The sequence below is a fragment of the Papio anubis genome, chromosome 19 (assembly GCF_008728515.1).
Source record: "Papio anubis isolate 15944 chromosome 19, Panubis1.0, whole genome shotgun sequence".
Taxonomy (NCBI): Eukaryota; Metazoa; Chordata; class Mammalia; order Primates; family Cercopithecidae; genus Papio; species Papio anubis.
This window is the reverse complement of record NC_044994.1, coordinates 13,285,878-13,311,334: the sequence shown is the minus strand read 5'-3', so window position 1 is coordinate 13,311,334 and position 25,457 is coordinate 13,285,878. Positions and strand designations below refer to the sequence as shown.

At 40.5% G+C, this 25,457-nt stretch overlaps 1 protein-coding gene, 1 long non-coding RNA gene and 1 pseudogene across 3 annotated transcripts in view; 2 read left to right on the top strand and 1 right to left on the bottom strand.

The window, feature by feature from the left end:
* Positions 1-474: 474 nt before the first annotated feature.
* LOC103879606 lies at positions 475-24,084 on the bottom strand. The gene is made up of 3 exons (XR_640294.3): positions 24,031-24,084; positions 23,088-23,220; positions 475-524 (listed from the first exon to the last, which is right to left on the bottom strand). It is a non-coding gene; the product is annotated as an uncharacterized LOC103879606 (long non-coding RNA).
* On the top strand, positions 15,152-15,251 carry LOC116271518 (annotated as a pseudogene).
* Positions 24,085-24,191: 107 nt separating the features above from the next.
* Positions 24,192-25,457, top strand: part of ROCK1 (Rho associated coiled-coil containing protein kinase 1) — a 163,699-nt gene continuing 162,433 nt past the window's right edge. The window contains exon 1 of one of the 2 annotated variants that reach the window (XM_017951600.3): positions 24,192-25,188. In XM_017951600.3, coding sequence (XP_017807089.1) covers positions 25,096-25,188 — 93 coding nt within the window. In that variant the 5' untranslated portion in view covers positions 24,192-25,095. The remainder of the gene's footprint in view (positions 25,189-25,457) is intronic. The other variant, XM_009192496.3, reaches the window with a different exon arrangement.

Sequence of the window (25,457 nt, the reverse complement as noted above, 5' to 3'; positions counted from 1 at the left end):
ACCGGCATAGTGGCGCATGGCTGTAATCCCAACTACTTGGGAGGCTGAGGCAGGAGAATCGTTTGAACCTGGGAGGCAGAGGTTGCGGTGAGCCAAGATTGTGCCATTGCACTCCAGCCTAGGCAACAAGAGTGAAACTCTGTCTCAAAAACCAACCAACCAACAAACCAACTAACCAACCAACCAACCAACAAACAGAAATAAAATAAGACTTAAGTAAATGGAAATTATATGGTGTTAACGGATTAGAAGACTCAATATTATTAAGATGTCAGTTCTTCCCAAATTGATTTATAGATTTAATGTAATCTCAATAAAAACCCCATTAGGGTATTTCGTAGAAATTAGCAGGTTGGTTTTACCATTTACACGGCTGGGCGTGGTGCACACAGTAGTTTCAGCTACTCAGGAGGCTGAGGCAGGAGGACTGCTGAGCACAGGTGTTTGAGGCTGTAGTGTGCTGTGATCGTGCCTGTGAATAGCCACTGAACTTCAGGCTAGGCAACATGGCAAGACTCCCATCTCTAAAAATAAATAAAATTTAATTTAAAAATGAGACAAAATAATAAATAGAATGTACATGGATAAGCAAAGGACCTATAATAGCCAAAACAATTTTGAAAAATACAAATAAAGCTGCAGCAGTCACACTTCTTGATTTCAAGGCTTTTATAAATCTAGAGTAATCAAGACAGCATAGTATTGGTAAAAGACAAACATATAGATCAGTTGAATAGAATAGAGAGTCCAGAAATAGACTCACACAAAATTGCTCAATTGATTTTCAATAAAGTTGCCAAAGAAATTAAATGGTGAAAGGACAGCTTTTAGCAACTGGCAATCCAATAATTTGAGATCCATATGCAAAAACAAAATGGAATTATATTTCTGTTGTTGATTTCTAACATAATTTTATTATGGTCAGTTAAAATGCTTTGTGTGGTTTCAAATTATGTAAATTTGTTAAGATTTGTTTTTGTCCTTCATGTATTTTGAAACCTTCTTATTAGATGTGTACCCATTTAGGATTATTATGTCTTCTCCAAATTCCTTTTGATTATTTTTTGCATAGTATATCTTTTTCTACCTTTTTACTGTTTACCTATTTAAGTCTTTATAATTAAACTGGCTTTCCTGAGGACAGCACATAGGTTTTTAAAGCCAATATAGTAACTTTTATCTCTTAGTTGCTATGTTTAGATCATTTATATTTAATGTAATTATTGGAATGTTTAGATTTAGTTATATCATTATATTATGTATTTTTTGTTTGTCCTGTCTGCTTTTTTTGTTTCCCTATTTTCCCTTTCCCTTTCTGCCTTCCTTTTGGATTGTTTGGATAGGTTTAGTATTCTACTCTATTTTACATATTGCTTTCTGGTTCTCTCTCACTCTCACTGTTTCTGGTTGTTCTAGAGCAGGGTTTCTCACTCTTAACACTATCGATATTTTGAAACAGATAATTCTTTGTTTTGGACCAGATAAATCTTTGTTCTGCATTGTGCAATGTAAAATGTTTAGCAACATTTCTGACCTCTACCCACTAGATGACAGTCACACGCCTTTCTCCAGTTACGGCAATCAAAAATGTTCTCTCGATCCCAATTAAGAATGACTGCTCTAAGTAGTACAATAGAAATACTTAACATTTCTGGGTCTACTTAGAGTAATGTTTTACTATTTAAGTAATATGCAGATGCCTTACAACCATAAAGGTCCTTTAACTTCCTTCCTTTATGTTATGGTTGTCATATATATTAAATCTACAGAAGCATTAAAAACCCCATAGGACAATGTTAAATTTTTCTTTCAAAATTTTTTTTTTCTTTCAACAATTATGCATATTTTAGGCCAGGCGCGGTGGCTCACGTCTGTAATCCCAGCACTTTGGGAGGCTACGGCGGGTGGAACTCGGGGTCAGGGGATTGAGACATCCTGGCCAACATGGTGAAACCACGTCTCTACTAATAATACAAAATTAGCTGAGCATGGTGGCGCGTGCCTGTAATCCCAGCTACTTGGGAGGCTGCGGCAGGGGAACAGCTTGAACCATGGAGTTGGAGGTTGCAGTGAGCCAAGATTGTGCCACTACACTCCAGCCTGGGCAACAAGAGTGAGACTCCGTCTCAAACAACAACGACAACAACAAAAAACAACAACAAAAAACAATTATACCTATTTTAAAGAACTAAAAAGGAAGAAAAAGGCAAACAATCTTTTAGATTTACCCAGCTATTTACTGTTTTTGTTGTTTTTCATTCATTCCTAAAGTTCCACGTTTCACCTAGGATTATTTTGCTTCAGTCTGAAGAACTTCCTTGCACATTTCTTTGAGTTAGCTATGAGTTTTCTTAGTTTTCCTTCATCTGAGAATATCTTTGTTTCTCCTTCCTGCCTGAGGATATGTTTGCTGGATATAGAATGCTGGCTTGACAGTTTTGTCATAATTTTATAGATGTTGTTCCACTGTCTTCTGGCCTCCATGGTTTCTGATGAGAAGTTCAACATCATTGTTAACATCACTGTTCTCCTGTGTATGTGTCATTTTTCCTTAGCTGCTTTTAAGATTTTTTTCATTACATTTAGTGTTTAGTAATTTCATTATAATGTGTTTGTGCTTTTCTCTGAGTTTATTCTATTTTGGGTTTGCTGAACTTCTTAAATCTGCAAATTGATGTCTTTTTCTCCAAGTTTGGGTAATTTTCAGCCATTATCTTCAAATGTTTCTTCCATACCAGTATCTTTATAGGACTCCAGTGTTATCAGTGTTAGACTTTTGATATAGTCCCATGAGTCTCTGAAGTTCTATTCAGTTTTTTTCCAATCTTTTTCTCTTTGTTCTTCGAATTGGATGACTTCTATTAATCTATCTTTAGGTTCACTTACTCTTTTCTCTGTCATCTTCATTCTGCTATTGAACCCATCCAGTAAACTTTATTTTACTTATGTATTTACTTTGAGACAGGGTCTCACTCTGTCACCCAGGCTGGAATGCAGTGGCACAATCTTGGCTCACTGCAGCCTCCACCTCCCAGGCTCAAGTGATCTTCCCACCTCAGCCACCTGAGTAGCTGGCACCACAGTTACGTGTCACTATGCCCAGCTAATTTTTTGTATTTTTGGTAGAGACCATGTTGCCCAGGCTGGTCTTGAACTCCTGACCTCAAGTGATACACCTGCCTCAGTCTCCCTAAGAGCTGGGATTACAGGTGTGAGCCACTGTACCCGGCCCCATCCAGTAAATTTTAAATTTCAGATATTGTATGCTTCAATACTAAATTTTCTATTTTCTTTTAAAGTGATCTTTCCACTTACTTTACTTAACATGTGTTTTCCTTTACCTCATGGAACTTATAGTATCTATTTTAAAGTCTTTATCTGATAATGTTACCAGGTGTGTCATCTTGGGGTTGGCCTTTGCTAATTGTCTGTTCTCTTAAGTACTGGTCAGGGCTGGGCTTGGTGGCTCACACCTGTAATCCCAGCACTTTGGGAGGCCAAGGCGGGTGGATCACGAGGTCAGGAGATCCAGACCATCCTGGCTAACATGGTGAAACCCCGTCTCTACTAAAAATACAAAAAATTAGCCTGGCATGGTGGCGGGCGCCTGTAGTCCCAGCTACTCGGGAGGCTGAGGCAGGAGAATGGCGTGAACCCAGGAGGCGGTGCGTGCAGTGAGCCGAGATGGCCCCACTGCACTCCAGCCTGGGCTATTGTGAGCCAGACCCGCCTCAGAAAAAAAAAAAAAAAAAAAAAAAAAAAAGGACTGGTCACATTTTTCCGGTTCTTTGTTGAGTAATTTTGAATTGTATTCTGGACTTTTTGAATATTAAATTGTGTGGATATGAGTCCTATCAAAATCCTCAAAGTGATGTTGTTATTATTACTTTATTTTATCATTTTAGCAGGCAATCACTCCAGTTAGCTTCAGACTGCAAGTTTTAAAAATCACTTTCTGTGGGCAGCGTTCCCATCCCAGTTCAGTTTTCAAAATGCAGTGAGTGCTGCTTTGGGTCTGTTCAACACATACGCTTCTAAGAAGTTAGTCTGAAACTTGCGTGGTGCTTTACATATTAGTTCAATTCTCAAAGCTGTGCTATGTTGTCTTCGGTCTCGTCCCATGCATATGCACCTCAAAAGTAAACATGGATTTGTGTAGTTTCTTACATATTATTAAGACATCCTGTTCTCCAGTACACTTCTCTCCAGGATTCCTTCTACACTCTGTCCCATGGAGGTCCCTTTTTCCAGTTCTTCTGTGCAGAAAGATAAGGTTTCTTTTAAGAGTTTTAATTGCCTGGATCACTGCTACTAAGAAGTTCTGCACTTGAGGCCTGCCTTTGGCGCACAGCCACAGGAGAAAAGGGGGAAAAATGAAAAATCATTGTCATATGTGTTGCTTCTTCAAGTTTTGACTCCACATCACTATTTGCCTGTTTTATTTACTTTCAAGAGTCCTCAGATTTTTTTTTTTTTAATTTTATCCCAAGTTTTTAGTTATAATCAGCAGGAGATATAGGTCATAGTGGATGTGCTCCATTTTGAGCCATATAGGAAGTCACATCCTGATATTTGATGTAAGAAAAAATTTTGGCAGGGCATGATGGTTCATGCCTGTAATCCCAGCACTTTGGAAGGCTGGGACATGTGGATTGCCTGAGCTCAGGAGTTCGAGACCAGCCTGGGCAATATGGTGAAACCCCATCTCTACAGAGAAAAAAAAAAAATCATTAGCCGGGTATGGTGGTGTCCGCCTATGGTTGCTCAGGAGGCTGAGGTGGGAGGATGGTTTGAGCCCAGGAGGTGGAGGTTGCAGTGAGTTGAGATTGCGCCACTGCTCTCCAGCCTGGGTGACAAAGTCAGACCCTGTTTCAAAAAAGAAAAAGAAAAAAATGTTTTTATGTATGAAATTCACATAAGGATGTATGAAATTCACATAATGGAAGGATGAAGTCTTGGAGATCACATAGGTCAGTGGAACTCCCTCAGCAGTTGCCTAGGGTAAGAAGGGGGTAAGAGTGCTAAGTATAGACAATATTCTTCAAGTGTATTCTTAAAATAACTAAAGTCAGAACTCAAGCATTCTAGTTATGTTGAGATCTTGATGTCTTTTCTCATACTCTTCTTTAGTGGGTAGCCTTGCACAAACACCCTCCAATGATGTCTAGGGTCATTGTTTAGACATTTTGCTACTCAAAGCTCTAGGCATTCCACGGAGCAGTTTCAGGGCCAAAAACAGTGGTGTGTGGGTGGACTTGTGTTATTAGCACCTGCTTCAATTACAGCAGCCCACTTTGACCTCTTTTTCATATTGGACTGCAAGATGGCATAACCTGATTTACAGTGGTAAACAAAACATGACAAAATATCATAGAAAATCACCAGTTTACAGTAAAGAGCCTGGGATTGGATTGATCAGCAGTAGCAGTACATGACGTTGCTTTCCAGTTCTTCTCTGATGCTTGTAAAACAGCTGACACACTAGATAGGAAGTAGTGACGACTCTTCAGGGATTGCCTGGGATACTAGGGAAGGTTTAGAGCAGACAACCTATTTCTGTTCCCTTGCATTTAAAGCACTTGTCTGTATGCTGGAAAATGCAAAATTAGCTGTCATCGGCTTCTGTGCTTCACTCCCTTACTACCAGAGTAAACCAGTTCTGCTTGATGACCTAAAGCTATCAAACCAAGATGATACTAATTTTATCTTTTTGGAGAATATTTGCTTTTTATAAGAGACTCCTGAGAATGGTAAATTCTTTACAACACAAAGAAATTGAATACTTGCATTTAAGCTATCAGGCTAGTGGGAGAAGAGACTCTTCCTTGATTACCTTATAACACACAGGTTATATAAAGTAAGTTAAACAATCTTGGACCCATCTGTTAGGGCTGGGGTGGTGGCTGAGTATTAATTACACCTAATAGTTCTCCCAAGCTTCCAATAAATACTCATAAAGTAGTATAAAAAAATGAAAATGCATGACACACAACAACCTGTGAAACAAAAGATAAAAGTCAAACATAGAGGAGAATCCCAGAAGTATTTCTATTATTAAACTCTTAGTAGAGTCAAATTAAGAAACGGAAGTGCATAGTGATGCACACAGCACCTTTTTTTTTTTTTTTTTTTTTTCCTGAGACAGAGTCTTGCGGTGTTACCCAGGTTGGAGTGCAGTGGCATAATCATAGCTCACTGCAGTCTTGACCTCCCAGGTTCAAGTGATCCTCCCATCTCAGCCTGCTGAGTAGCTGGGACCACAGGCATGCACTAGTGCACCCAGCTAGTTTTTTTTGTTTTGTTTTGTTTTTTTGTCTTTTTTGTAAACAAAGGGTTTTGCCACGTTGCCCAGGCTCGATCTCCTGGGCTTAAGCAATCCACCCACCTCGGCCTCCCAAAGTGTTGGGATTACAGGAATGATCCACCATGCCTGGCCTCATATAGCATCTTTTGAATTAGGAAAACACAGCTGGAAAATAGGTAAAAAGAATTCTGTTTCATATCTCCCCTCACTTTCCCTGAGTGCCCGTAGTTTAGGAACACAGAGTTTCGTTAATGAGAAGGCTAGGCAGCCATGGCTTTCACCGTGTGAAAACTGATTTCTGAATGGTCAGAGTGTCCCATCCCATCATTAACAGCACCTTTTAGCCAATTCAGGTTCTACAATTCTCAGTGCATAATAGGCTAGGATAAAGAGAATGGAGATCTTGGGATACGAAGTCCTCTCAAATGGAGATCTTGGGATACGTATCCACCTTGAATATGAATTTCAGGTGGGGTAAAGGTAGAGTAACCATAAAGGTAGTACAATCTGGGGAAGAGTTAGAGTTTTCATTCACCACTCAACGGCATTAAAGGATAAATATGCTTAAACTTCTACGCTTCTCTAGGTTAAACGTCCTCTTCCTAATACAGAATTAGGAAGAGACTATTTCATTTCAAAAAAACGACACAAGATAAATGCTCATTAAGCAATAAAAACTGGCTTTGCATGTCAAATCACGAAGTATTAGAGAAGCATCCAACAGTACCTAAGTTGTTATTATTTTTTTTTTGTTTTTTTGAGACAGAGTCTTGCTATGTCACCCAGGCTGCAGTGAAGTGGCACAGTCTCAGCTCACTGCAACCTCTGCCTGCTGTGTTCAAGTGATTCTCACGCCTCAGCCTCTCGAGTAGCTGGGACTACAGGTGTGTGCCACAACACCCAGCTAATTTTTTTTTAAATAGAGATGAGGTTTTGCCATTTGCCCAGGCTGGTCTCAAACTCCTGAGTTCAGGCAATCCACCTGCCTCAGCCTCCCAAAGTGCTAGGATTACAGGCATAGGACACCACACTTGGCCAGTACCTAAGTTAGATGTACTCAATAGCAAAACTCTGTACCTTATCTGTTTCCAAACTCTGGGCCTAGATATCTTCCCTCCAATTCAAAGATGAGAAAATAAGGGAAAAATAGTGGAGGCTAAGGAAAAAAGATCTATAGTATAAGACAGATCTCCTAAGAACTCAGAAAAGTCTTCACCTAATATTGATTTTCTACAGGCAGAGGAAGAAATTTTAGAAAGATTATTTTAAAACAAAACCTGTATGTCGACTGACAGGTGAATGGGTACACAAAATGTACTATATACATATAATGGAATATTATTCAGCCTTTAAAAAGGAATGAAATTCTTTTATATGCTGCATCGTAGGTGAAACATTAAGACACTATGCTAAGTGAAATAAGCCAGACAGAAAAGGACATATATTGTATGATTGCACTTATATGAGCTGCCTAAAATAGTTATATTCATAGATAGAAAGTAGAATAGTGGTTGTTAAGGGTTGCAGGGAGAGAAGCATTGGGGAGTTAACAGGAATAGAGCTTCACTTTGGAAAAGCTCTGGAGATGAACGGTGATGATGGTTGTACAACAATGTAAATGTACTTAATGCCACTTAATTGTACACTGAAAAATGGTTAAAATGGTATATTTTATGTCAAGTACATTTTACCACAATAAAAAATGCAAAAAAAAAAACAAAAAAAACCTATGAAAAACCAAAGAAGTCACAAAAAAGTACATACTATATTATTTCATTTCCATGAAGTTCAAAACCAGGTAGAACGAATCTATGGTGATAGAAATCAGAATATTGATTATTTTTGGTGGGTAAGGTTTGTGGGAAGGGAAAGTGAGGAAATATTTGGGAGTATTGAAAGAGTCCTATGTCTTGACTTGGGTACTGTTCACCCAGGTGTGTACATATGTAAAAGTCCATTGAGTTGAACACTCAATATGTATGTTTTACTAAATATACATTATATTTATATATATTATATGTAAATGTATTATATATAGTATATAACAGATATATCTAATTATATATATTACATCTGCACCTATGAAATACAAACAGGCTATTAAAAAGAGAGAGCAGTCTAGGCCAGGTGCAATGGCTCATGCCTGTAATCCCAGCACTTTGGGAGGCTGAGGCGGGTGGATCACAAGGTCAGCAGATGGAGACCATCCTGGCGAACATGGTGAAACCCTGTCTCTACTAAAAATACAAAAATTAGCTGCGCATGGTGGCGTGCGCCTGTAGTCCCAGCTACTCAGGAGGCTGAGGCAGGAGAATTGCTTGAACCCAGGAGACAGAGGTTGCAGTGAGCCCAGATTGCACCACTGCACTCCAATCTGGGTGACACAGCGAGACTCTGTTCTCAAAGAAAAAAAAAAGAAAAAAGAAAAAAGAGAGAGAGAGAGCAGTCTAAAACGAGATGAAAACAGACTGAGATTAAAAGCAAAAAACAAAAACAAACAAACAAAAAAACAGGCTAGAAAAGCCTTCAAGGAAATAAAAATTTTAAAAGGCAGTAATTATTTGAGAGGCTGTGGCAGGAGGATCACTTGAAGTCAGGAATTTGAGACCAGTCTGGGCAACATAGCAAGATCTTGTCTCTACAAAAAATTTTTAAAAAATAAAAAAAATTAGCCAGGGATGGTGGTGTGTGCCTGTAATCCCTGCTACTCCAGAGGTTGAGGTGGGAAGATTGTTAGAGCCCAGGAATTCGAGGCTGCAGTGAGCTATCATCACACCACTACACTCCAATCTGGATGACATGAGACTCTTTCTCTAAAAAAATCTTTTTAATAAAAATTAAAATGCAGTAACTCAATAACATCCATTTTGGGAACAGTTTATAGCAGAATTGCAGATCAAATCATGAAGTACAAGAGATTTACTAATAGGTAAAAATAATTTCTCAGTGCACAAAATTAAATTCATGTTTCAGAAGACAAACTTGGAAGTCTTCCCAGAATGTAGAAGAAAAGAAAGAAAGAAAAATAAAAACAGATAAGGAGGACAGAGATAAGACCCCAAGTATTGATAATTGATGTTCCAAAAGAAGAAAATGAAATAAATGAAGCATTATCAATAAACTAATATATAAGAAAAAAATTTTACTGAGGAGAAAAAAGAACCAAGTCAAAGAGTTCTCTCTTTTAGAAAAACATTATAAGAGATCCACTCCTGGGATTATACCAGTGAAGTTTTTTTTATTTTTTATTTTTTATTTTTTGAGACGGAGTCTGGCTCTGTTGCCCAGGCTGGAGTGCAGTGGCCAGATCTCAGCTCACTGCAAGCCCCGCCTCCCGGGTTCACGCCATTCTCCTGCCTCAGCCTCCCGAGTGGCTGGGACTACAGGCGCCCGCCACCTCGCCAGGCTAATTTTTTTGGTATTTTAGTAGAGACGGGGTTTCACCATGTTAGCCAGGATGGTCTGGATCTCCTGACCTCGTGATCCGCCCGTCTCGGCCTCCCAAAGTGCTGGGATTACAGGCTTGAGCCACCGCGCCCGGCCTCCAGTGAAGTTTTTGAATTTCAGAAATACACAAAGAATCTTACAAGAGCTAAGTTGGAAAATGTTGCCTATAAAGTAGCAAAGCACAGATTGCTTTTTAACTTTTTCTCAGTGGCACTAAGTCTAAAAAAGAAAATGGAGTAAATGTAATGAATTTTTAGAAAACTGTATCTACCCATGTTGTCACTGATGTGAAGACGATAGGCATTCTTACCTATGCAAGATTTCACCTAAGTATTATTCATTTTAAAATTATTTAAAGTTTTACTTTAGGTTGCCCAAAATGAGTCAAAATAAGATTCAAGAAAGCAGATTCTCTAGGACTAGAAATAAACATGGGAATTAAACATACAGAAAGAAATATAAACATTAATCATAGTTTAGCTACAAATTTGAATTAATATTGTAAAACTTGGAAAAAAAGGTTATAGTGTTTTTAAAAAAGAAGACAGAAAGATAAAGTTTGAGGCAGCAAATGTGCAAAGTTTCTCATCCAAATAGAAAGTTACAAAAGTTATAGTTTTATTTTTAAATTTATGATCAGAGACATGTATGGCCAACATTGCTTATGTTTCAAGGCAATTATTAGCACGCTAACAAGAATGTTTTAATCCAAAATCCAAATCATTGCAGAAGCAAGAGGAAAATAAGGTCAATGTTATATAGCAAATTATAGAAAGCAAAAACAACGATTAAGAAGAAGTTTTTTTAAAAAGAAAGAAGGAGGGCAGGAATAGTGACTCACGCCCTTAATCCCAGCACTTCGGGAGGCCAAGGTGGGAGGATCGCTTGAGCCTAGGAGTTCAAGATCAGCTCGGGCAACAAAGTGAGACTTCCCTGACCCCACCCTACCTGCTCTATAAAAAATGGAAAAAAATTAGCCCAGTGTGGTGGCAAGTGCCTGTAATCCCAGCTACTCTTGAGGCTGAGGCAAGAGGATTGCTTGAATGCAGAAGTTCCAGAATAGCCTGGGCAACAAAGTGAGAATCCATCTCTACAAAAAACAGAAAAAGTTAGCTGAGTGGGGCGGCAGGACCCTGTAGTCCCAGCTACTCTTTGGGAGGATCACTTGAGCCCAGGAGTTTGAAGTTGCAGTAAGCTATGATCACCCCACTGCATTCCAGCCTGGGCAACACAGTGAGACCCTGTCTAAAAAATATATGTATATATGGATATGATTGTGTACCTATGGGAAGAATAAAAGAAACTGAATAGCCATTTCCTTTTGTGAAAGGAACTAAGTGGCTTATGGAGGCTTTATTTATTTTTATGGTTGCCTTCCATTTATGAAAAATGATGTTTTTTCATCTTCTATCATGGTGTAAAGTTTTTAAGTCTAAAAAATTATACAATTAGTGGAGGAAGAATATATAATAATACTTTTCATTGTATACCCCATTGTATCTTTTAAATTTGTGTGATCACATACATATACTAATTATTTGAATAAGTATAGTATAAAATTTTCAGAATATGGATTGGAACAAGAGACACTTCTTGATCTCTGTTAAATTCACTGTATGTGTATGATGTTGAAGTTGTTGTATTTGGTTTATATGTAGAGAAAAGTAGAAAAAGTTGGTTTTAAGGACATAGGGAAAATAATAAAGTAGACGTATTTGAAAAGATGAAAACCATTTAGGCTTGAAAAGACGAAGAACATGCTTGGTTCATTGGAGCTTTGCATGTCCTGGTTTTAGTCCCTTGTGGTGCCCAGCTATACTTTCTGCTGTTGCTTAAATTGGCTTAAGTTGGTTTCTGTTTCCTGCAACAACCACATCAAAATACCTAAAACCTTGGTGATACAGTTATAAATAGGAAAATCCTAAATAAACCATTCAAAAGTAGCAGTATATTGGGATGAATATGTGTGTATTTATCTCTAGAACTACGAGGGTAACATAATATTACCCTTGTAACATAATATTAGCCTTGTAACATAATATTGGAAACTTACTTTCTTTTTTTCTTTTTTTCCTTTTGAGATGGAGTCTCAGTCTGTCGCCTAGGCTGGAGTGCAGTGGCCCAATCTTGACTCACTGCAACCTCTGCCTCCCAAGTTCAAACAATTCTCCTACCTCAGCCTCCCAAGTAGCTGGGATTACAGGCACATACCACCACATACCACCACAAACATTTTTATATTTTTGGTAGAGACAGGGTTTCATCATGTTGGCCAGGCTGGTGTCAAACTCCTGGCCTCAGGTGATCGGCCGGCCTTGGCCCCCCAAAACGCTGGAATTACAGGCGTGAACCACTGTGCCTGGCCTGGAACTTTCTTTATATGATACATATGCCAATCATTAGCTATACAATAATGTCAACATATACCAAAAAAGCAATTGATAAAATATTAAACAAATTCCTAACAAAGCTTTAAAAGCAAATTGGATAGATAATTTTAGATGGGACTCAGCATAGTTTTAACTGTAGTGATAACATTATTCTATGTCAATTATCTTTGTAGTCTAATTACTGCCAGAAGAAAGTTTGAGTTTGGTGCACTAGCATATATTTTTAACACTTTCCTAACACTTCCTAATGTTCTTTTCTCCCTCCACTGAGCAGTTGGCATTAGGCTCAGTGTCTTTTTTTTTTTTTTTTTTTTGAGACAGGGTCTGACTCTGTTGCTCAGGCTCAAGTGCAGTGGTGTAACCATGGCTCACTGCAGTCTTGACTTCCCAGGCTTAGGTGATCCTCCCACCTCAGCCTCCCAAGTAGCGGGGCTACAGATGCTTGCCACCATGCCTGGCTATTTTTTTTATTTTTTGTAGAGATGGGGTTTTGCCATGTTGCCCAGGCTGGTCTCAAACTCCTGGCCTCAAGTGATCTGCCCGCCGGGGTCTCCCAAAGTGCTGGGGTTACAGGCATGAGCTACGGCACTCAACCAAGCTCAGAGCCTTAAGCAAGGAACAGTAATAGAATGTTACAACATTGTTTTGTGTTATTTTATTTATTTTTATGGTTGCCTTCCATTTATAGAAAATGATTGTGTTTTTCCATCTTCTATAATGGTGTAAAGCTTCCTTTTTAGTGGAATTTAAATCTAAAAAAATTACACAGTTGAAGAAAAACGTTAAGTAAATAAAATCATATGTTGTAGTAGATACGATGTTAGTATTTAACTGATGTCCACATATCAGTGAATAGACACTGTCTTAACATGATAGCGAGCATTTATTTTAAATCAAAACTTAACATGTGCTTAAATATGAGTTGTTTCTGAGAAAAACTGACAAAAGACAAGGATATCTGTTGTCTATCTCTACTGCTATAGTTAAAGAACTGAGACCTAAAATAGATGTGAGGCATGATTACTGGTAAGAAAGAAACCAAACCAAATGTCTAAACATTATTTAGACACACATGATATTTTGTCAAATTTAAGATTTTCTTTTTCACCTTTTAGACTCTCTGAAATTGAGATACATCTCAAAAATGATAGCTTGTTAGTGTCCTTTCCTTTGGTGGTATGTAAAATAATTATATATCTTATAATTGATATTATTTTACATTAAAATATGGTAGTTATCAATAAATCTTTAAAAATTTCAAAATGAGAAAATTTTATAGACACAATAAGGTCAATAAAATGGCTGGGTAAGAGATGCTAAATATATCATAATCAATAATCATGAAATAATCAAAACAAAAGTCCTATTCAGAATGACAACAAAATTTTTAGAATATCCAGAAATAATCTCAGCGAAAAATCTGTGTGGCCCAGGTGATAACATCTATAACATTTTGTTAATAAATATTTTTAAACATTTTTGGGCTGGGTGTAGTGGCTCATGCCTGTAATCCTAGCACTTCGGGAAACTGAGGCAGGCAGATCGCTTGAGCCCAGGAATTTGAGACCAGCCTGAGTAATAGACAAAATTCTGTCTCTACAAAAGAATACAAAAATTGGCCGGGCGCGGTGGCTCACGCCTGTAATCCCAGCACTTTGGGAGGCCGAGACGGGCGGATCACAAGGTCAGGAGATCGAGACCATCCTGGCTAACACGATGAAACCCCATCTCTACTAAAAGTACAAAAAACTAGCCGGGCGAGGTGGCGGGCGCCTGTAGTCCCAGCTACTCAGGAGGCTGAGGCAGGAGAATGGCGTAAACCCAGAAGGCGGAGCTTGTAGTGAGCCGAGTTCGCGCCACTGCACTCCAGCCTGGGTGACAGAGCAAAGACTCCGTCTCAAAAAAAAAAAAAAAAAAGAATACAAAAATTAGCTGGGCATGGTGGCAGGCACAGGTGGTCCTGGCCACTCAGGAGGCTGAAGTAGGAGGATCACTGGAGCCCAGGAGGTCAAAGCTGTGGTGAACAGTGATTGTACCACCGCACTACAGCCTGGGTGACAGAGTGAGACCCTGTCTGAAATAAATATAATTTTTTTGAATAAAAGTTACCAATTATTGATTGGGAAGATGGAATAGCATAAACATTTTTTTTCAAATTAAATTATAGTTTAAAATATTTTCAGTTAAAATGGCAGTGGAATGGGGATATAGTGAGGAAGAACTTGAAAAGTTATTCTAAAAATCGTATGTAAGAATAACAAAGTTAAAATAACTTTTTAAAGAAGAAGACTAGATTTTCTGGGCTATCCAAACGCACCATGTGACTATAGTTATATTATTACACTAGTAGAATAAATATATTTACAATGAAATAGAAGAGAGCAGGAATATAGTTACACATAATTCATCCTTGTTAATGAAAGTATAATGAATCATTAAGACAAGCTTATTTAATAGATGGTGTTAATAGAATTGTTTAGCAATTTGAAAAAGTACAACAGATTCTCACCCTATTCAATACATCAAAATATATTCACTTATAATGAAAAACAAAATATGGAAAACCAAGCCATAGTGGGAGAGTGGGGGGACAAAAGTAAACAGAAATACAAATATATTAAGCATTTAGAAAGTGGAAGGACTTTGGAAAGTGGAAGGATTTTTTTTTTTTTTTTTTCTTTTTCTTGAGACGCAGTCTTGCTCTGTTGCCAGGCCGGAGTGCAGGGGCGGCAATATCGCCTCACTGCAAGCTCCGCTTCCCGGGTTCAAGCGATTCTCCTGCCTCAGCCTCCCGAGTAGCTGAGACTACAGGCATGTGCCACCGCGCCCGGTTAATTTTTTGTATTTTTAGTAGAGACGGGGTTCACCATGTTAGTCAGGCTGGTCTCAAACTCCCGACCTCAGGTGATCCGCCTGCCTCGGCCTCCCAAAATTCTGGGATTACAGGCGTGAGCCTCTGCGCCCGGCCGGAAAGTGGAAGGACTTTCTAAACATAAAAATAGCAAAAGAACTGCTCGCTTGGGCACATATACTATAATTGAACAATACAGAGATTAGCATGGCTGCTGTGCAGGAATGACACAAATTGTTTAAAAAAGTAAACATTTTGGTTGTCAAAAATACACTCAGAATTTAAAAATAAATAAAAACATTGGTAAAAATGTGCAATTAATAAGATAAAGGTTAGTATTTTATTTATATTCATACAAATCAATAAGAAAAATTCTAAGAGTCAATTGATGAATAGGCACAGAATGTAAATTAATGAAAAAAAAAACAAAAACAAAAACAACTAATTGGCAAACATAGGGAACACATATCCAATTTCACAATAATCAATGGTATGCAAATCAATACAACAATGAGCTCAGATGTAAACAGTAACACACCCAGTGCTGAGGAAAAAAATAATAAAAAGATGCACAGGCTGGGCGCAGTGGCTCACACCTGTAATCCCAGCACTTTGGGATGCTGAGGCAGGCGTATCACCTGAGCTCAGGAGTTTGAGGCTAGCCTGGCCAACGTGGTGAAACCCCGTCTCTACTGAAAATACAAAAAATTAGCCCAGCGTGGTGGTGCGCCTGTAGTCCCAGCTACTCGGGAGGCAGAGGCACTAGAATCACTTGAACTCGGGAGGTGGAGGTTGCAGTGAGCAGAGATCGGCCACTGCACTCCAGCCTGGGCAACAGAGTGAGACTCCGTCTCAAAAAAATAAATTAAAAAAAAAATAATAAAAATAAATAAATAAAAAGGCATGCAACTATTAATAGTGGGAGTGTAAACTTGTATTACCAAATTAAACAAACAAAAAAACACTCCCTTTCTTTTGGCCAGAACCGCCATTTTCCAGTAATTTGCCAAAATGAGGAACACAAAGCGAAAGAGGAGGAGAACCCAACATATGTTCTCTAGGCCTTTTAGAAAACATGGAGTTGTTCCTTTGGCCATGTATATACGAATCTATAAGAAAGGTGATAGTGTAGACATCAAGGGAATGGGTACTGTCCAAAAGCGAATGTCCCACAGGTGTTACCTTGGCAAAAATGGAAGAGTCTACAATGTTCCCCAGCATGCTGTTGGCATTGTGTTAACAAACAAGTTAAGGGCAAGACTCTTGCCAAGAGAATTAATGTGTGTAGGGAGCACATTAAGCACTCCAAGAGCCGAGATAGCGTCCTGAAACGCTTGAAGGAAAATGGTCAGATAAAGAAGCCAAAGAGAAAGGTATGCCGGTTCAGCGGAAGTGCGAGCCTCCTCTACGCAGAGAAGCACACTGTGTAAGAACCAACGGGAAGCAGCCTGAGCTGCTGCAACCTATTCCCTATGAATTCATGGTATAATAGGTGTTCAAAAAAATAAAAAACTTCTGGACTGTAAAAATGTTTCTCTTCATTGAGTAGAAGTGTGGTGTCCTCTCCCCGAAAGAAATATTTAAAGCAAATTTTAATTGTGCCCTAATTCATTATGTAATGTCTTCACTATTCAAATTTAATGCATTTCTTGCTGAAATATGTGAGGTAGCTTATTGTGCAACAAATTACTCAATTGCTTAGAAAATGACCTGGTATTATGTATGAAATATTTGTACTAGTTTGAAGATAGTCCCTCTAAATCATCAAGGAAGAAATAAAATTATTTACAAAAAAAAAAAAAAACCCACTTTATGTACAAAGATGTTTACAGTAGCATTATTTATAGATGAACAGAGTAATGGTTAAGCAGACTATGGTAAATTTCTAGAACGGAGTATTGTGCAGGCTTGAAAAGTTACAATTAGAGTATATATAAGACTGTCCGCTGTAAAAAAAAGTATACAATAATTATCCTATAGCATATAAAATGAACAAACAATTGCAGAGGGAGAAAAAAGATGAAAAGGGAAACTACAAAAACATCAACAGTGATGATAATTGGGTGGTGGGAATATGGGTGATTTTTGTTCTCTGCTTACTTTTCCATATTTTCCAAAATTTTAAAAATAAGCATGAACTATTTTTACAATGAAAAGAAAAACATGAGTATTGCTTTTAAAGTCCTAGCCTATGCCCTAGGGAATGTATGAAGCAGCAAAGACAAGAACACATAAACAAAAACAAACATATAAATTCAACTAGCAGAGTATTTACACTGCAAATAAAAAGGGGTAAAGTGTATGAGTTATCATGGTTATTAACAAAGAACATAGAGAGTGTAAGGGTAACATTTATACAAATATGGGTGGGCATAAGGAATCAGTGTCTCTCTTCCAGTTAGAGAGATTTTTAGGGAGGAGGTTACATTTCAGGAGGTATTTGAATGATAGAAGGGAGGGGAAAACAGTGAAATGTCAGAAATATTTTTCTGTCTCCAAGTGTTTGGTATGGAAGTCTGAAAGTTGGGACTCAGATGAGTGATAAAAGTTATGACAAATAAAAAAGAGAAGTAGATACTGAGTGACGAGTCCGTCACTGCCAAAAAAAGGCAATTCACCAGTTTAGGAACCTTAAAGAGGAAGATGTAAGAACCTAAAAAGCGATAGGACAGAAAGTAAACTTGGTCTTGGAACTCAGTGGAGTGGTGCTGGGTGGGAGGGGGAAATTTGGATAGGAAGCTGTTACCAAAAAAATGAGAAAGAGTATGTAACCAGCTATGTGTATCTCCTTGATCTGGGCTTCCTTCTCTTATTATGGCCACATACCAACTATCTCAGAAATTCCACAAACATAACAGCCCCCACTCTCAGAATAAATTGTAATATCAGCCATTTGCATGCTCAGGATTGTGAGTGTAACAGTAGGGTTCCAAAATGGCAATGGCATAAAGCAGGGAAGTAATTGTTTTACAAAAATCCATTTTCCTCTATTTCTTCATTCTGTTTCTAGGGTAAGTGCAAGTATTTTTGCAGTTGAATGGAATAGCAGCTTCTAAGAAATAAAAAACAGATGTTAAAGGAAGGCATTCCAGGGTGAGTCAGGAGAAGCCTTAAGGGTACTCTGTGTTCACAGCTTGCCCTACACTTTTCCTTCCTATCTTGATAGATACCTGCATCCCCAACTCTGTGTAGGCAGCATCAAGGCCATAGTAGATCTAAAAATGTCAAAATACATTTACTCCCATGCCTGAATGTCCCATGGAAAGAAAAGCTTGACTGATCTCAAAAGGAGTACTCTTAGGTAAAGGAACATACTCTCTTGATTCGCTTTTCAAATCTGGGAAAATATATACAGATAAACTACTTATGGGTAAATATTAATCATATAAAACCAACCTGTTAAAACAGAAATTAACTTAATTTTTTTCAATTTCTGTTTACTAAGGTTGTTTAGTATCAAGTGAAGTTACTCCATATGAAAAAAAAAAAGGTAGTGCCCTTTGGAAAGTTATATTAAACATAATAAGTATCATACTTTCTTGGAAATGTTAGCTAAAGTTTCTATAGAAACTTAGCCACATCACATTGTTAACACGTGTGTGGTATGCATTTTTGAAATAACATGCAATTTATAGCACTGAATTAAAATTGATGTATGATTGTACCTGCATTTTTGGTATGTTTTTGAAATAGAATAAACATGATTACCTTCTAAATTGAGGAAATAGAAAAACATAGGTAGAATGTATTTATATAAGAATATGATAATTTTGCAATAACTTAAAACACCTGAAATCATTCTTTAATTTGTTTAAAAAGCTTTTACATTTCTTTTGGACAGAGTTTCCACTGAAGTGAAGATTAACATGAGTTAGTCTGTCATTCGTTTACCAAGGGTCTACTGTGGGCAGCTTCCTTTTATAGTGGGTAATTAAAAGAAGTACAAAAGGCATTCCCAACATATATCTCTCTATATATTTACTTATGATTAATTCTTTTCTGAAATTCAACTGTTTTGTATTGCTGTAAAACTATGCCAAAACCTAGTGTCTCAAAGTACCAACCATTTTATTATTTGCCCATGATTCTGCAGTATGGGCAGAGGGCTTGGAGGGATCAGCTTGTTTCTTATTCTATGTGCCACCAAAGCTTGGGGGCTGCTGGAATGGGCCATAGACTGGGGTCTCTGTCCTCAAGGTCTGTAGGATTCCTTGGTTGTCTTCCATGTGATCTGTTTATGCGGTTACTTAGCTTGGGTTTCCTCACACCATGGTGATATCAGTTTAGTCTGACTTCCCAGAGCATAAAACTATTAGCTGCCAGGCACCCTCAGAGCTTAGGCCTCCTGCTGGCACAGTGCTACTTTTGCTGCACTGTATTGGTTAAAGCAGGTCACAAGACCCCAGCCCAGATTCAATGCGGGAAGGAATGCCACAAGGGTGTCAATACTGGAGACATAGTTCACTGGGGGCCATCTTTGGAGGCTAGCTAACACATCAATGTTTATTAGAGAAATTCACGAACAAAATACCAAGCCTATTTCCTACCAAATGACCAAAAGCAAAGGAATGCTCAGCTTGTCTTTTACTACACAGAAGTCTACACCCAAATCTTTCTGATGTTTCCATGATCTCTCCCAAATATGCCTCATTCAAATTCTTTCAGCACTGCAGTCTCTTCATTAGGTTCTAGCATGACTCTCATGTACACTAAATGTTTCCAGATGCATGAATTCCAAAATTCAGAAAAATTAAGATATAACTAGTTTAGTCTATATATTTACAGAGAGTTCTCAACTTTGTAAATTTCTTTTTATAATTATTTTTTTCTTTTTTAGAAACAGGGTCTTGCTATGTCACCCAGGCTGGAGTGCAGTGGCGCTTGGTCCTAGCTCACTGCAGCCTTGAACTTCTGGGCTGAAGCGATCCTCCTGCCTGAGCCTCCCAAGTAGCTGGGACTATAGACACGTACCGCCATGCCGGGTTAAGTTTTAGATTTTTTTTGTAGACACAGGGATTTCACCATGCTGCCCAGTCTGGTCTGCAACTCCTGAGCTCAAGCGATCCTCCTGCCTTGGCTTCCCAAAGAGCTAGAGTTACAGGTATGAGCCACCATGCTTGGCCAACTTTGTAATTTTTTAATTGCCAATTAAGAACATTAAAAAATGTACCATCTACTATTACTCTTGCTTCTTAAAGGAAAGTATGTTTACTTTTTTAAAAAGTAACAGAATTTCATACTGAAGGACAGCCTTCAGTATGAAACGGGTTACTTTACGAAAACTTACTATATATCTTTATTGTTCTTATTTTGCTGCAAGTCATGAAAATCCCACCAAGGACTGCCACTGGTTCCTGGACCCAGTGTTTGGGAATCCCTAGTCAATTCAGTGTTACTGAACATTTTCAAGGCCTTTAAAAACATTTTTTTTTTTTAAATTTTTTGAGACAGGGTCTGGTTCCATTGCCCAGGATGAAGTCAGTGACATGATCTCAGCTCACTACAACCTCTGCCTTCCAGGCTCAAGCAATTCTCCCACTTCAGTCCCCTGGGTAGCTGGGACTACAGGTGCCACCATGCCTGGTTAATTTTTGTATTCTTTTTTTAGTAGAGACGGGGTTTCACCGTGTTAGCCAGGATGGTCTCGATCTCCTGACCTCGTGATCCGCCCGTCTCGGCCTCCCAAAGTGCTGGGATTACAGGCTTGAGCCACCGCGCCCGGCCAGTTTTTGTATTCTTTTGTAGAGGTAGGATTTCACCATGTTGCCCAGGCTGGTCTCCAATTCTTGAGCTCAAGTAATCTGCCTGCCTTGGCCTCCAAAAGTGCTGGTATTACAGGTGTGAGCCACCGCACCCACCCTTCAAGACCCTTTTCATTCAACCTGTTAAAATCATTTCACATCTTTATCTAGGGACTGTAATCAGACTGATGACATTGCAAATTCTGTAACTCCCTCATTTACATGGAATCATTTAAATCTGTGCTAATGTAAATAATCCAATTGTTAAATACTTGTCACTGTATTAGGACTGGATAGTGTAAACATAGTCAGTAGTTATGAATGGGGGGTTCTGCAGTTAGATTGTCTCTGTTCCAATCAGGGTCTGAGCAAGTATTAACAACACATCTCTCTGCACTTCAGTTTCCCCATCTGTGGCATAGTTTTAAATATATCATGTATAAAGTGTGTGGAGTAGTACCTAGCACATGGTGAGCACTCAATATGTTTGTTATATTATTATTATATTTATACATGGCATCAGTATTTTGCCCTTACATGTAGGATTTTAACATACTTTTCTTTTTTTGAGACGGAGTCTCGCTCTATCGCCCAGGCTGGAGTGCAGTGCCATCTCGGCTCACTGCAAGTTCCGCCTCCTGGGTTCATGCCATTCTCCTGCCTCAGCCTCCCAAGTAGCTGGGACTACAGGGGCCCGCCACCACGCCCAGCTAATTTCTTGTATTTTTAGTAGAGACGGGGTTTCACCATGTTAGACAGATGGTCTCCATCTCCTGACCTTGCGATACGCCCGTCTCAGGCTCCCAAAGTGCTGGGACTACAGGTGTGAGCCACCGCGCCCGGCCCATAATTTATATTTTAAGGGTGATCTCAAATATCCACAATACTTTGGAAGAGATTAGTCACAATTAGACGATAGAATTTTAAGGTTATAAGGGAACTTTATTTTGTTTTTATTTATTTATTTTGAGACAGAGTCTGGCTCTGTCACCCAGGCTGGAGTGCAATGGCGCCATCTCGGCTCACTGCAACCTCCGCCTCCAGGGTTCAAGCAATTCTCCTGCCTCAGCCTCCAGAGAAGCTGGGATTAACAGGTGCCTGCCACCACACTCGGCTAATGGAAGGGAATTTTTAATATCATATGATTCCACCCTACTATAGGTGAGGATCTCTTTATTAAAAAAAGTTGGCCGGGCGCGGTGGCTCACGCCTGCAGTCCCAGCACTTTGGGAGGTCGAGGAGGGTGGATCACGAGGTCAGGAGTTCGAGACCAGCCTGACCAACATGGTGAAACCCCGTTTCTACTGAAAATACAAAAATAGGCCAGGGGCAGTGGCTCATGCCTGTAATCCCAGCACTTCCGGAGGCCAAGGTGGGTGGATCACCTGAGATCGGGAGTTCGAGGCCATCTCTACTAAAAATACAAAATTAGCAGGGGGCGGTGGCGCATGCCTGTAATGCCGGCTATTCGGGAAGCAGGAGAATCACTTGAACCCAGGAGATGGAGGTTGCGGTGAGCCGAGATCGCGACATTGCACACCAGCCTGAGCAACAAGAGTGAAACTCCATCTCAGTACAAAACAAAACACCAAAAATTAGCTGGGCGTAGTGGCGCATGCCTGTAATCCCAGCTACTCCCGAGGCTGAGGCAGGAGAATCGCTTGAAACCGGGAGGCGGAGGTTGCAGTGAGCCCAGATGGCGTCACTGCACTCCTGCCTGGGCGACAAGAGCAAAACTCCGCCTCGGAGGAAAAAAAAAAAAAAAGTTAATTCAGAGTCCATCTATCTTACGGCAGAAGATAACTAGTGATGTGTTACAATCATCAGAAGAGCCTTGTAGGTAAGTAAGCTATATGGACTTCACATATATTTCTAGTAGTTCTGCCAAGTTGATTATCACTTCCACTTATATTTATCAGTGTCACTCATGTATTGTCTTAACTACCTGTATTTCTTCGTATGTGTCTAAATGGAAAGCAACATAATGTTCACCGTTCTCTGAGAACAAAATTCCTAATACCTAAAAATGGTAATAATAATAAAAAAAAGACAAGCAGGGTTTAGGAAATTTATTTTAGGGCAACTGCTAGATTTATTTTAAGCCCTACGCTTAAAAATAAATCTAATTCACATGACTTAAAATGCTGGAGCCAAGAAAAGTCACTGCAAAGGCATTTAATGAAATACCTGGTTTGTCTAGTTGTCTTTGCTATGATTTTTGTATAAACCAAAAACGTCCCATCTTGATATATACAGTGGATTTTACATCTAAATATTTCTTGTATTTAATAAATTAAAAATAGAAATAGACATTTTTTTCAAACCATATAAGATTTTCCTAATCTCTGACTCACATCGTAAGGTTGGTGGACTGTTCAGATGCTGTACGATGCTTCTTACCCCGATGCTTTTGGTTCATCTGTAGCATTTTCCATCATGGGGTAAAAGATCCACATTTTCTATTTCTAGTGATCCTTAATTTGATTTCTGAGCAAAAATAAAGTTTGATTAGAAATACATTAAGGTAGACTTCCTGCTGAAACCAGTGAAGAACGTAACTTTATCAGCGGGGGTGAGTGACAAATCTTTCACCTTTCCTCACATCACAGTCAGTGAAGCAACGAACTAGGAGAAATGCCTATTATTCTCATGTCCTACGTCAGTTCTGATAAAAATCACACTTACGTTTCACTGAATGTTTTGACATTGAAACGACAGCATTACACGTCCAGGAGAGAACTACAGTGGGGGTGTTAATGAAGTAAGAGAACTAATACGAATGACTTAAAAATATTGATTTTTTTCTAAGAGATTATTTTCCTTTAAAAAAATTAAATTGAGCTTGACTTCTATTGACTGTATCTTCCGGAGTCAATATTTTATGGCTCCCCTGACACACACGCCTGGCGTAGGAGGGTTGAGCGCTTCGAAACTTTCCCAGTGAATTGTAAATGGGTTCAAGGCTAGGGCTCCAGAGGGCTATACATGGAGTACCACCGAAAACCAAACGCCACCGAAAACCAAACGCCGCTAAATGCTGGTACCTGCCCACGAAAAGGCTTCCTGCCTAAAGAAGAACGTATCACCCCATCCTAACAGTAACAAGAACAAGCACTATCTCCTCGTCAGAAGTTTCTGGACTTGCTACAACCCAGAGGAAACAGCTGGGGCATCTGCCGGGACAGCGACCAGAAACAGCCAGAGCTCCGCCTCTGTCCGGACCTCCAAGGCGGCTCCAGAGCCCTGCAAGGCTCCTCAGAGCCGCCCAAGGTTCGGACCCTACCGGCAGCTGCTTACCCCACGTCTGCTCCTCCCGGCGGTCCGCCTTCTCCGCCCGCCTGCCCGCAAGGCCCCGCCCACCTCACCGCCCCGCCCCGCCCTGCGGAGGCGACAGCGTGCGCGCGCGCGCGCGGGGTCCCGGCTGGTTCCCCTTCCGAGCGTCCGCGCCCCGCATGCGCAGTCTGCGCCGGCGGTCTCCGTTTGTTTGAACAGGAAGGCGGACATATTAGTCCCTCTCGGCCCCCCTCGCCCCACCCCCCCAGGCATTCGCCGCCGCGACTCGCCCTTTCCCCGGCTGGGACCGCAGCCCCTCCCAGGAGCTCCCCCATCAGCAGCCGCCGGGACCCAACTATCGTCTTCCTCTTCGTCCGCTCTCCAGCCTTTCCTCTGCTAAGTCTCCATCGGGCATCGACCTCGCCCTGCCCCACCGGACACCGTAGCAGCAGCCCCAGCAGCGACGGGACAAAATGGGAGAGTGAGGCTGTCCCGCGGGGACCAGCTCCTGGCCGAGACTGATCGGTGCGTCGGGCCGGGCCGAGTAGAGCCGGGGACGCGGGGCTAGACCGTCTACAGCGCCTCTGAGCGGAGCGGGCCCGGCCCGTGGCCCGAGCGGCGGCCGCAGCTGGCACAGCTCCTCACCCGCCCTTCGCTTTCGCCTTTCCTCTTCTCCCTCCCTTGTTGCCCCGAGGGAGTCTCCACCCTGCTTTTCTTTCTCTCCCCGCTCCTGCCCATCTCGGGACGGGGACCCCTCCATGGCGACGGCGGCCGGGGCCCGCTAGGCTGAAGCACCTCGCCGGAGCGACGAGGCTGGTGGCGACGGCGCTGTCGGCTGTCGTGAGGGGCTGCCGGGTGGGATGCGACTTTGGGCGTCCGAGCGGCTCTGGGTCGCTGTTGCCCCCGGCCCGGGGTCTGGAGAGCGGAGGTCCCCTCAGTGAGGGGAAGAAGGGGGAACCGGGCGCACCTGGTGACCCTGAGGTTCCGGCTCCTCCGCCCCGCGGCTGCGAACCCACCGCGGAGGAAGTTGGTTGAAATTGCTTTCCGCTGCTGGTGCTGGTACGAGGGCATTGTCACAGCAGCAGCAACATGTCGACTGGGGACAGTTTTGAGACTCGATTTGAAAAAATCGACAACCTGCTGCGGGATCCCAAATCGGAAGTGAATTCGGATTGTTTGCTGGTGAGTAGCGCTGTTCTCTTTTGCTCGTCTGGGGTTTTGCATGTCTTTCCTTCCTCTTGCATTACTCTGGTTCGCTGCAAAAGAAAGTCTCAGGTGTGCATAATCGTCTTGGAAAACGCTGGATTTCTGTTTCCCGAAGAATCTTGGAGTACCATTAACATCTCATGGCGTGGTCCTATTTGCCATTTGACTGGCTCTGTACTAACTACTCTCGGAACTTTTAATTCTGACTCAGTTCATGAGTACCCGAAAGATACTTACAAACTGCT